The 12,887-nt window shown below is 38.3% G+C and overlaps 1 protein-coding gene across 12 annotated transcripts in view; it reads right to left on the bottom strand.

Moving 5' to 3' along the window:
• UTRN (utrophin) overlaps positions 1-12,887 on the bottom strand; it is a 627,344-nt gene that overhangs the window by 132,085 nt on the left and 482,372 nt on the right. For all 12 annotated transcript variants that reach the window (XM_023729352.1, XM_023729345.1, XM_004368852.2 and 9 more), the window contains one exon: positions 12,433-12,562. In XM_023729352.1, coding sequence (XP_023585120.1) covers positions 12,433-12,562 — 130 coding nt within the window. The remainder of the gene's footprint in view (positions 1-12,432; positions 12,563-12,887) is intronic.

Genomic DNA, 12,887 nt, shown 5'->3' on the forward strand with positions numbered 1-12,887 from the left:
GGTGCAGAACTCAAATTCTAGTAAAAAGACCAGACTTAATGGTCTGACTGAGACTGGAGGGACCCTGGAAGACATAGCCCCTGGGCTCTTTGTCATCCCAGAACTAAAACCATTCCCCAGGCCAACTCTTCAGACAAAGATTAGACTGGACTATAAAACATAAAATGATACTCGTGAAGAGTGGGCTTCTTACTTCAAGTACATACATGAGATTAAATGGGCAGCTCCTCTCCAGAGGTAAGATGAGAAGGCAGAAAGGGACAGAAGCTAGCTGAATGGACACGGGAAATCCAGGGTGGAAAGGAGGAGTGTGCTGTCACATCACAGGGAGAACAACTAGGGTCACATAACAATGTGTGTATAAATTGTTATAACAGAAACTAACTTGAGCTGTAAACTTGTACTTAAAGCATAATAAAAAAAAAGTGGGCCAACATAAATAAACCCAGTGCTGAGCTGAGGAAGAAGCAAGGACAGACCAATACGAATATTACCCTCCAGGGAAAGGAGCACGAACAACAGCGAGGCCCTGGACTGTGGAACAGACACCAGGGCCCAGCAAAGCAACCTGAGATCCAGCTTCCTATTTTCTGTAACATTCCCTAAATTCCTTCACACTACAGGAAGTTCTGTGACCTGCTCAAATCAGTTATGTGTACTGGATGGAGCACACAGGTCACTAGAGGTTGTGGGGAGGGAGGTACTGAAAAGGGAGAACTGAAGCTGGGAATGGAAGTTCTAGGAAGGTAAAGATGTCTGTTTTGTTGACTGAGGTATCCTTAATGTCTAGAACACCACCTAGCACATAGTAGGAACTCAATAAATACTTGTCAAATGAATGACTGAATCTTTGTATAATATCTTTGATTAAAAAAAGAGAAAAATCCCCCACTTTCTCCTCTGTCCTTAAAGAACCAAAGGACAAGAGTCTTAGGATCAAAATCTTCCATTTCTTGCCATACTATGGCCCATCTCTCCCCAGCCTGCTTCCCTGCTAAACATAGAAGCTAATAATTGATCACAAAGTCCCTGGGTGGTATAAAAGTTTACTGCACTTGGTTACTAACCAAAAGGTTGGAGGTTTGAGTTCACCCAGAGGTACCTCAGAAGAAAGGCCTGGTGGTAAACTTCAGAAAAAGCAGTCATTGTAAACCTTATGGAGCACAATTCTACTCTGACACACATGGGGTCAACATGAGTCAGAACAGACTTGATGGCGACTGGTTTATTGGTAGTAATTGATCAAGAAAAAAAAGTCAGGCGCTTTCTGTATAAATTTAGTCATTCTGACAAAAGAATTTAGGTGAGTGTCATGTTTATATACTGCTAAAATAAGTAAGGAGTGTAACTGAAAAGAAGAATTTATGCCTTCTCTAGGATTAGACTTTTTTAAAAAGGCTAAATCTTTAATCCACTGTTGAAGAGTCCTGCTTTGTTCTGAAGGACAACAACAACAAAAAAATAAGTACACCACAACATTAAAAGAGTTTAATACCCTATCCTTTATGCTTAAATCAGGAAGTACCATCCCAGATGTTGATTACAATAAAATACATACATGTAAATTACTGCCGTCTTTTTTATGAGGCAAATGTGATTAATGGATGGCTGTAACAGTGATTAGAGAGCATCACAGATGGGGAACAATTAATTTAAAATGTTGTGTCCATCAAACTAACCTTTGTTATATAATTCTTCATCAAGAAAGTTGATCTGTTTATTCAGATGGGATTTCATCACTATGTATGCATAAGCATGAAAAAAAATTTTTCAGAATTTTACCCGATTAATAATGGGTTTACTCAGCAGACTCATTATGTTTTCAGAAAACTGAAGATTAGGTTTCATCACATCCATACATATACTATAGAATTTTAATTTGGGAAGGATCATATTGTTGCTCTGTACTTAAGAACACTGGAAAAGAAAGTAGAATTATATTTTTCTGTGCTTTTTCATGCATTACAACTTTACTAATCTAATTTAGACTTGAGAAGCTAAATTAAATTATGACCTTGGTCTACAGGCCTGAAAGCAATTACTTATACTTCAAATCTTCATATGAAAATTAAAAAGACAAAGTCGAATGTTGCCTAAACACTTTCCCCCTGGGTGCTAGGGAATCGGTGAACTGGTATACCATTCTATTTAGCAGCCTGGTATTTCAATAACGAAAGAAAAAAACAGCAGTGAAGGGAAAAGCAAAGGATTATAGACATGTTTAATTACTGTATGAATAATTTTTTTAAAAAGTAGTAGAAGAATACAGAAAATAAAAGCTTACTTCTACTGACTATCTAGAAGTATTTATGATGATTGGGGTAGTTAAGATAAACTATGGTGGTTAAGAGTTTCAAGTTTAGTGACATAAACCTGAAATTCGTGTTTTGGCTCTGTTACGTGGCTTTCCCAGCATGCTTCTATACCTCTCAAAGTCTCACTTTTCTCTTCTGTCAATGGGGTGATAACAGTACTTACACCTCTAAAGGTTATTACGAGAACTAAATGAAACAAGGCTTGTAAGGTGCTTGGCACAGTGCCAGGAACACTGTAAGTACCTGATCAATGTTGGCGTGTTGTGAACAGCTATGTTTATCTACTAACATTTCTCACTTCCCCCTTTGTTTGGGAATTGACTCTCCCTACATTTAGCATTGTGGAGCCCTGGTGGAGCAGTAGTTAAGAGCTACGGTTCCTAACCAAAAGGTCAGCAGTTTGAATCCACCAGCCGCACCTTGGAAACCCTTGTATTTATAAACGAAGCTGCTAATTCCAACAGACCCTGAGCCCCACGTTACTCAAGCTGAGTCAATCATAGCTTCTCTCCTGGAATGTTCTGTATCTTAAAAAGGGCTACCCCTCACTAGTATGAGATTGTGAAATATAAGGTCGGAAGAAAATTAAGAAAATGAAGCCAGCAGGTTGAGAGAGACAGAGAGGAAGACATGGAGAAAAAGCTCCTGGGCAGCATTCTAGTCCCTGCAGCCAGCTGTGTCCCTGCCTTACCGTGATTTGTTATGGAGGCCAATAAATTCCCCCTTGTGCCTATGCTTATGGAAGTTAGGTGCTGTCATTTACGACAAATGGGGTTCTAATGAATAAAGCCGTTATTAGAAAACAGAAAAAGCTCTAATAAAAACATCCATTAGTTTTACTAGCCTAATTACTCGTGTTAGGTAATACGTAATTTGGTCTCATTTTACTAGATGCAAAGAAAAAATGTGGTAACCTTAGTTACATTAAGGACGAATATAAAAGTATCTTCGTACTAAACTATATTATAATTTCACATCTTCACTCAATTAATAATCATTAAATTTGCACAAGTGTGCTAATACTGGCATAAAATGGACTGATATAAAATGTTTTGAAACATTTAATAATTAAAAGAAAACAGTATACCTTTGAGTTAAAATATTAAATACACATTGCCAGCTGTCAAAGGACCAAAAGGAAAAATATTAATCCGGATACATTTTCTTTATCTGAAAAATGGTTATTATTAACCATTAATCACAGAAGCCCTGGTGGAGCAATGGTTAAACACTCAGCTGCTAAGTGAAAGGTTGGCAGTTCAAACCCACGCAGTGGCTCCATGGGAGAAAAGACCTGTTGATCTGCTCCCATAAAGACTTCAGCCTAGGATACCCAATGGGGCAGTTCTGCTCTGTCACAGGGTGTCACTATGACTCATAATTGACTCAATGGCACCCAACAACAATCACAGGTACAATACACAGCTATTTAAGCAATAAACACATCAACACACTAAATAAAGCAATAGCTGTTTTTTTTCCCTATGACCATTAATGAAATATCATTTAAATGAGACAAAATCCACTGTACTAGGCTAAAACAGAAAAGATAGCCTGAATAACGTAAGAACTACAATAACAGTAATGCCTTGACTGGGATGATTTTTAAAGAAAACTCAAGGGGGAAATTTATGAATAAAATGATGTGATCTTTTTTACTTTAAAAAATCAAAAGCTGGGCAGAGGATAAGAGTTTCTATACCCACATAAACAATGACTTGTATAATTTTCTATATACTTTTGGAGGTGAAATATCCCATAAAATTGTTAGCAGTTCGATTTTGTGATTGATACATAACCTCAAGTCATGAAATGTTGTGAGTGTGGTGTGCGCTCACACTTGCCTGTATCAGTACGTGGTGTGGAGAGAGAGATACAGACATAGTCTACAACTCCCCCATGCAAATTAGATTTTTAACTTGAACTGAAGGGACCGGACAGGTAAGAGGGCACATCTATTCCCTGATCACCTCTGGAGAAAGATCTGGGGGTCGAAGTGGGCGAGCAGAACAGTGGCTTCCGCTAAGGCTGCCCATGGCTGTGAAGCCCCGGAGATCTCTCGCATATTCACCTTCCTTATGCAGCAGTGTGGTTTTCACAGGGATTCGAATCTGAGGCTGAGAACAGTAAAGGCAGGTGGGAGCCCAAGGGAAAAACCAGGAAATGTGTGCAGGGTTAAAAGGCTCTAGAAACTGAGAGTGAAGAAGGAGCCAGGAGGTTAGTGGCCACACGGTCTGTCAAAGAGCAGACAGAGAGAGGAGTTGAGGTTGAAGGGATGAGTTAAAAGCCAGGCAAAAATTGGGAGCTAGGGAAGGTCACTGACGCAGAACCTTAACATTCTGGTCCTGGATCTACCCTTCATTAGCTAGGTGTTTTTTGCTAGCACCACAATATTTTCTTGGCTTTTTTTGTCTTTATTTGATAATAATAACAAAAAATCATACTGGGCTCTGCCCAGCTCATGGGATAGTTAATAAAATCAATGGGAAACAGGTCTGAAGACCAATAGAAATGATGAGTGATTTACAATCTGGGAGATTAAAAAAAAAGGAAAAAAATTTAACTGCATTAAAAGGAAAAATTATATACTGTAATGATAAAAATGAAATGACATCAAATATTTTCTTATTGATCAAACAGAACAAGGGGACTATTGACAAAATAGTGAACCTTTAAAAATTTCTATAATTACTCAGGTAATTGTAGCTCAATTAAAATTATATTTGCTTAAAAACCATTTACAAGCAGAATGTGTCATTCTGGGTAGCTGAGTTTTACAGACAGCTACATTTCATTGCTTTAGCTCTATTTTTGTATGGTTATCATTTTGCAAAGAAATTTAATAAAATGTCATATAAATTCCCCTGCCATTTCTAAACTGATTAATACTGTCTTCAAAAACGAACAAACCATAATTCACAGCTTCAGCTTTTCTTTTATTGTAGAAAGCCCCAAAGACAACTTTGTTTTGTTTTATTTTTTTAATTCTATCTCCTTTTTACAATTTTCTTGCTCCTCAGTGCAGTCAAATTCCCGAAGTCATTTCTGACCATCAGCTTTTTGCCTGTCATGACAGTTCCATCTTACTACTTACCCATAACTCACTGGAAAACAAGTGAAACAAGTTACAACAGTGTCTAGAGTAAGAGTCAATACCTCTGAGAGATCACCTGAGTGGCTTTCCTAAGAGTTAAGATAAGGTCTTCACTATATTTTCTAGATAATATCTCCCTTGGCTGCTCAGATCATTTTTCACTCTTTTATGTTCTCAATAAATGGGAAAGGTCGCTAAGAAAGAAGGAAGGGCTGAAGGGCTGAGGTTGAGACACAAGCAATGGTACACAGTGAGAGAGGTGGACAGGGTACTGGCGAAGCATGGAGGAAAGGGAAGGGGAAGCCTCCATGAAGAAGCAAAGCCTGAGCCGAGTCTGAAGGGGTCAGCAGGAGGCGACAGGTAAACAAGGGAAGAGCAGGAAATCAGGTGAGAAGGACCTAGAGGCGAAAGAAGGATAGGCATTACCTGCAGAACATCATGAGAAGTTCAGTGTTGAACGGACAGCAAGTTTGGAGCAAAGAGCGGCATGAGATGCTGCTGGACTGGAAAGTTCAAGCCAATTTATTGTGCATGTTCTATGCCAGGTGAAGCGGCTTCAATTCCATTCCAGGGTACTAGCAGGTTTTAAATCAGGGGAGCTAATACCAGTTTTGTGTTTTAGTTCTATCATTCTCTGGTCTATACTGATGCAGGTATACCAATTAAGAAAGTATTGAAACAGTCCTAGCAAAAGATGGTAAGGGTCTACAATAGGGTAGTAATATCAGTACTGATTTTAAAATATTTTTAAAATGCATACAACTTTAAATGATGATTATAGGAGAAAAAGAAAAAAAGGAGCCGGGAGAAAAAAAGGCATTGGAGAGAAAAATCAGAGAGAGATGCAACTTCTGGAAGAGTTACTTAAAAGTAGAAAAATGGATCTATTTTGGTATGCTCTGTGGCACAGGACATGTAGCACTCCTCAAAAAACACTCACTAAACAGAAATGAAAGAATCATAACATGATGCCTCCTGCTCTATCCCTTCCAACTCTTAGTACTTCAAATAGCATCATACAAGATAACTAATGCTCAAATGCTCTTGGTTTCTGACAGCAGCTATATGCAAGTCATGGTAAACAACAAAAGTATAAAAGCTATTAAGGACAATTTTCTTATATGTATTTTTTTTAAACATTTTATTTATTTATTTATTTTTAATTGTACTTTAGATGAAGGTTTACGGAACATATAGTTTCTCATTAAACAGTTAATATACATATTGTTTTATGACATTGGTTAACAACCCCACGACATGTCAACACTCCCCCTTCTCAACCTTGGGTTCCCTATTACCAGCTTTTCTTACATGTATTTTTAACAGCAGGTAAAATCAGCCAGCATTGCAGAGAATAATATGAGAAAAGGAGAGTGTAAGAAAACTACTAATAGTAAAAAAAAAAAAAAAAAAAAAAAAAGAATACTGTAAAGTTAAATCGGCATTACTTTTTTCTTGCACTCCAAATTTAATATTTGAAAATGGGGCTTAGAAACAGCCTGAATACAACAGTAAAGTAAGAACTCAAGAAGCATTATTTTTTCAAGTCTTGAATGGAGTGACCACTGGGGAGAATTTATAACAAGGGGATATTTTAGTGACATCTTACGGCTATAAAGGAGCTTAACATAAAAACGTTTCCTCTATTCTCCGGAAAGTACTGAGGAAGCAGAGACAAGAAAAGTAGACTTAAGATAGGCTTTAAATTGGACAAGGTGAGACAAGCAATCAAACTTCTTATTTTCCTCCCAAGCTTAAAAAATAAAACAAAACTGTGATAGCATCTTCTTTCTTGCTGTATTAAGTCAAAACGTCATCTGACTTTCCAGGTCCTCTGTAATCTGAACCTTACAGAATATACAGGCACAAGCCCTTGACCCCTAAGCCAGGCTGTCTACTGACTTCCTCCAACACTCGGCTGCTCTCCTCAGTCCTGTGATGCTGCTGCTGATGGTCCTGTCCTTCCACATGGTCATCTCCCTTCTCTGAATCTAATCACGTCCTACTCAGACCCCTAAGACTAGCTCAGGAGCTACCCTCTCTACTCTGACTCAAAATCCTTCTCTCTTGGAATGCCAAAGCCACTTAGAACTTGTAGGACACAAGTGAGACCTGAGTATGTATAGTTTTATATTGTTTGCTTTCTCACCTCTATGCACTAGCTTTGTTCCCCCAATTAAATGGAAACCTCAGGACTACGTGTCTTATACTTCTTTATCCTGATGGCGCTCAGCCTATGCATCCATTCAACAACTACATAGTAAGCACCTGCTATATGCCAGACAGTATTCTAGATGTTACAAAACACAGCAGTGAAGAAAATAAAATCTCATTTTCATGGAGCTTACGTTCTGATGGGACAACAAACAAAGTAAAATACAAAGGTAAAACACACAGCACGGTGGATAATAAATGCTTGGAAAGGTAGACGAAGGAGACAGGGAGTGGGGAATGTTGGAGAGGGGATGCTTGGGAAGTCTTACCTGAGAGATAACATTTGGATAAAGACCTGCAGGCGGGGAGGAAAAGTGCCATGCAGATATCTGGAGGAAGAGCATTCTAGGCAGATGGAAGAGCAAGCAACAAAGACCTACAGACGGCTGGCATGTGCAAGAAACAGCAAGGAGGCTAGTGGGGCAGGAGCAGAGTGAATGTGAGGGAGAGTAATAGGAGACGAGGCCAGAGACATAACAAGGGCCTAGATGGTATAGAGCCTTTCAGCCATTATAAGGATCTGACCTTCTCTGAGTGAGAGGAAGAGTCCTAGGAAGTTTGGAACAGAGAAGTGACATGATATGACTTCCATTTTAAAATGCTCATTATGGTGCTGTGTTGGAAATAGGTTATGAGACTGGGCAAGTACAGAGCAGAGAAATCTGTTGAAGGCACCTGCAACAATCCACATGAAAACTGTTTGCTGCTAAGACCAGAAGGGTAGTGGTGGAAGTGATGATAAATTATCATATTCTGGGTATATTTTAAATGTAGTGATGACAGGATTTGCCAATGGAATGAATTTGGGCAATAAAAGATGAAAGGACTCAATAGTGGCCCCAAGGATTTTGGCCCAAGCAACCAGAAGCACTGAGTTACATGAAGTAAGATGCAAAGACTTGCAGGAGGAATAGATTCGGGATGGTACAGGAGCGCAGGAGTTTGTTTATTGACATAGAAAAGGAACCCCATAAATGTAGATGATTTATTCTAGAAATTTTGTGTTTATTTCCATTTTATCCTAAAAATCACTAATTCAGTCATCCATCTCTACATCATATCAGTTTCTCTCATCTACAGTTATACTTTATGGACTCAAGATGGGCGAGAAAAAGCAAATTTCAATGAGTTTAACTCTTCCAAAGGATTCTCTATAATTTAGGTTCATTTTGTTTTTAAATTTGACCGGTGGTGGGGGGGACTGTTAATCATCTAGATAATTAAAATTTCCTTGTAACAGATTATATGTAAAGTCAGAATAAAGAATAATAAAATTTCTTTATATTACTCATTTATACAGTTATTTATTCTTTATCAAACTGATATATGCAAGGCATGAGGCATCGTATGGGATACAAAATGATCAAAACTAGGTTCCTCAATTCAGGGCAAGTAAGAAAATTTAACATCTGAAAACAAATCAACATATATGAAGGAAGATTATGTTAGGTATCAAAAAGGAAGTAAGCAAGTTACTTCCCCTCTGTGAAGTTCAGTTTACTCATCTGTAAAATGGGAGGTTTGGACCAAGTTATCTCTAGGGCTTTTAACCATTCTAATATTCTATGTAAAGGACATAAGCAGGCCTTAAAATATGAGATTGCAAAAGATGAAAGAAGACAATGTAGTACTTCTGTGACAAGACAGTCCCAGGATCATTCAGCGAAATAGGTACTGTGGTTGGGTTATAAACCAATTGCCGTCAAGCTGATTCAGACTCATGATGATATCATGTACGTCAGAACAGAACTGTGCTCCATAGAGTTTTCAATGGCTAGTTTTGTGAAAGTAGATGGCCAGACCTTTCTTCAGAGGTGCCCCTGGTTGGACTCAAAACTCCAACCTTTTGGTTAGCAGCTAAGAACACTAACAGTGTGCACCACCCAGGGACTCCCTGAAAATGGCAGTAGGAACGTAGGCTGAAAAATCAGGAGGGCTTGATTACAAAGCTTTTTAAACATCACACTAAAGTCAAGAATTTTTTCAGTACGCAATTTGTATAGATGTCAATCAAATCAATACCATCTATTAATGCAATCTAATCCACTTCTCTAACATCAACTAAATTGAAGGAATTCAATTCCAATTCAAATCTAACCAATTCTGTTCCTAACTGCACATGCAGTACTTCTTCCTCTGACCCTAAGCACTCTGAGCTAGATTAAAGCTAACAAGTTAAAGAGCACAGTCCTCCAGACGGCCAAGTCAGCCCGAGATATCACACGCCAGCTGCAGCTTGGGAGTCCCCAGGTCCCCCTTACTTCTGACCTGCTGACTACAAATTTGATGGTTCCCTCTATACAGGATGCCAGCTGTAAGCTCGAGGGTCCCCAGGTTCCTGCAGTTCTGACCTGGCTTCCACTATTCCCTTGGGTTCAAAAACTCACTAGAACAACTCACAGAACTCACAGAAAGCTCTATACTTACGACTGCAGTTTTATTATGGCAAAAGAGATGCAAATGAAGTGAGATCTGGGAGGGTTCCTAGTGAGAAGCTTCCATGTTCAAAAATGGGACATGCTACCGTTCTTGGTGCATCATTGTCGTTCACCAACCAGGAAGTCCATGAAGCTTCTCTGTCCAGAGCCTTTCCTGGGGCCTCATTTTCTAGGTATGATTGATTGAATCAGCTGAGGTCAGGTGATATAACAGGTGGTCTTTCTGGTCTGGCCAGCCATCACCCAAGAGGTACCTCATTAGCATAACCTGTTAGATTAGGTGTAGTCTGGAGCCCTCCTCAAAGACACTTCAATCACTGCGGAAATTCCAAGATTTTAGCAATTATCTCTTAGGAACCAAGAACAAAAACCAACTTCTTTAGGTAGCATTAACCCTACAGCAAAGAAGTCACTGAAAGTGTTTAGTCTGGGGAAGAACATGAATATGATTCTATGATAACATCAGTTCATTAGGAATAACCTAAAGTGGACGAGAGAGAGTCTATGAACATATACTATGTGTTTCACACAGGAGACAGAACAATGAAATGAGACAGGTGCTGCCAAAAGCAGCAGCTGATTCTGCCTAAAGCTATTCCTTAAGTCTACACCAAAGACTCTTAGAATCTGGAATTCAGTGGTTGTATGTGTATGTGTATGAGAGAGAGAGATGTGAGAGAGAGAGAGAGAGAGAGAACTCAGAAGAAATAATACTTCAAAGACAGAAATAACAATTATGAGTGACTTTCAGGCTGTAAGTGTGATGAAAGGTGGAAGACTTCACAATGACTTAGTTTCTCATAGGGTAACTGAAAAGACATATAGATATAGGACAGGAATATATTGTCGATTTTAGGATGAAATGGAAATAAACCCAAAATTTCTAGAATGAATCATCAACATTTATGGAGTGCCTCTCATATATATGAAGCCCTAGTGGCGCAGTAGTTAAGCACTTGGCTGCTAACTGAAAAGTCGGCAGTTCAAATCCACCAGCTTGTCTGCATGAAAAAGATGTGGCAGTCTGCTTCCATAAAGATTACAGCCTTGGAAACCCTATGGGGTAGTTCTACTCTGTCCTATAGGGTTGCTATGAGTCAGAATCGACTCGATGGCAATGGGTTTAGTTTGGTTTGGTTTTCGCCTATATCTGTATCTCAGTAGGGTAACTCATATCCAAGCAAAAGAGAAACTAATGAATGGCAAGATGCTGTAAAAGTAAGTGTGCTTAGATACACACATATAAAACTAGGTTCAAAAAGTTCAAGAAAATCATGGCCTTGATGAGAAATATATTCAGGCTGGATAAGAGTTCCCTTGAAAAAGGTTCAGTATATGTCTGTCCAAATATATGTCCAAATATATGATCCAGTCCCGGCTCTAGTCAAAGAAAGCATTTGCCAACTACGGTTCCTGCCCCAGTAATCAATGCTCACGAATTGTACTGCTGGACACAGCATGGGGCAGTCTTTCAGTTCTGCTTAACAATGTGAAGTGAATGACGGAAAATTTTTTGAACGGCATGTTTATTTTTTAAAATGCATCAGAGTGATTTTATTGTCAACGTGAGAAATTACAATAAAAATATAGGTTGGTCCTCAAATTCACTGCATATTTTCTCTTAAATTTACTACGAGATATGTGACTACTTGCCAGTAAGATAGTTAAAATTTCCATTTTAAACCAAAGTACATAAACACTATTAGCTCTTATGTTTAAATTAAACAAATCCTGCTTGGTTGTAAACAAAAGGCACTTTGATGTCTTATTTTAAAAAGTGATCTTGAAAAAACAGAAGTTTTAAAAAATCTTACTTTATAGGTATTTAAATATTTTAAGTTTTACTACTGTATTTTTAATACCATTCTTCCACTTGCAATTACTTATCAAGTAATTTGTTTAAAAATAAGAAATATAAATTTTTATTTTTAAAGAAATTATTTTTATTGTTACAGTATGCTTTCTACATAAATCATTTATTCTGCCAAAAAACACCAAACTCATTGCCATCAAGTCAATTCCAACTCATAGCGACCCTACAGGACAGAACAGAACTGCCTCATAGGGTTTCCAAGGAGCAACTGGTGGATTCCAACTGCCAACCTTTTGGTTAGCAGCCATAGCTCTTAACCGCTATGCCATCAGAGCTCCTTTTTTTTTTTGTTTTTTGTTTAAAAATAATGGTACTGAAGTATACAGAAATTTCATTTTTTAAATTTAAGAATCTAGATATTTGTTAACTGATGACATGTATGATAAAGTAATACTTAGAAAACAATTTTAAATATCAGATACTGAAATGCTATAAGGAAACTTGTCTTTTCGTTCTCCTAACGTGTTTTTTTTGAGACACTACAGAAATCAGTCTCACCTGTTTTTGTTTGTAAGTTTCTTCTTGGTTCTTCGGGGGCTTCAATTGGCTGATCAGCAAGGAACACCCGAGCCTGGTCTATAGCATTCAGGACAGAATACTCTTTCTCCTTTAATTCTCGCCTCAGTGCCTTTGCAAAGAGAAGCAAAAGTTGAAGTTATAAGCTAATGTATTCACCAAATACTGGAACATTTTCAGTTATACCACCTCTGACCACACTTGTCAAAGGAATGACTAACAACCAGCGTATAAGTTAGGTTCTAAATAAAAAAATGTAAATTTTGGAGAGTTCCGGCAAACTGGTGCTCTAGACAGAAGCACCACGCCGTCCCTGCCCATCAAAGATCTGAAAAACTAAGCCGAACAGAGAATACAACAATCCTGAAACCCTAAAACATCAAATGAAGAGATAAAGAACTCAGCCAAGCACCAAATGGAGTGAGAAAACTGACAGA

This window comes from Trichechus manatus, unplaced genomic scaffold (assembly GCF_000243295.1).
Source record: "Trichechus manatus latirostris isolate Lorelei unplaced genomic scaffold, TriManLat1.0 scaffold00002, whole genome shotgun sequence".
Taxonomy (NCBI): Eukaryota; Metazoa; Chordata; class Mammalia; order Sirenia; family Trichechidae; genus Trichechus; species Trichechus manatus.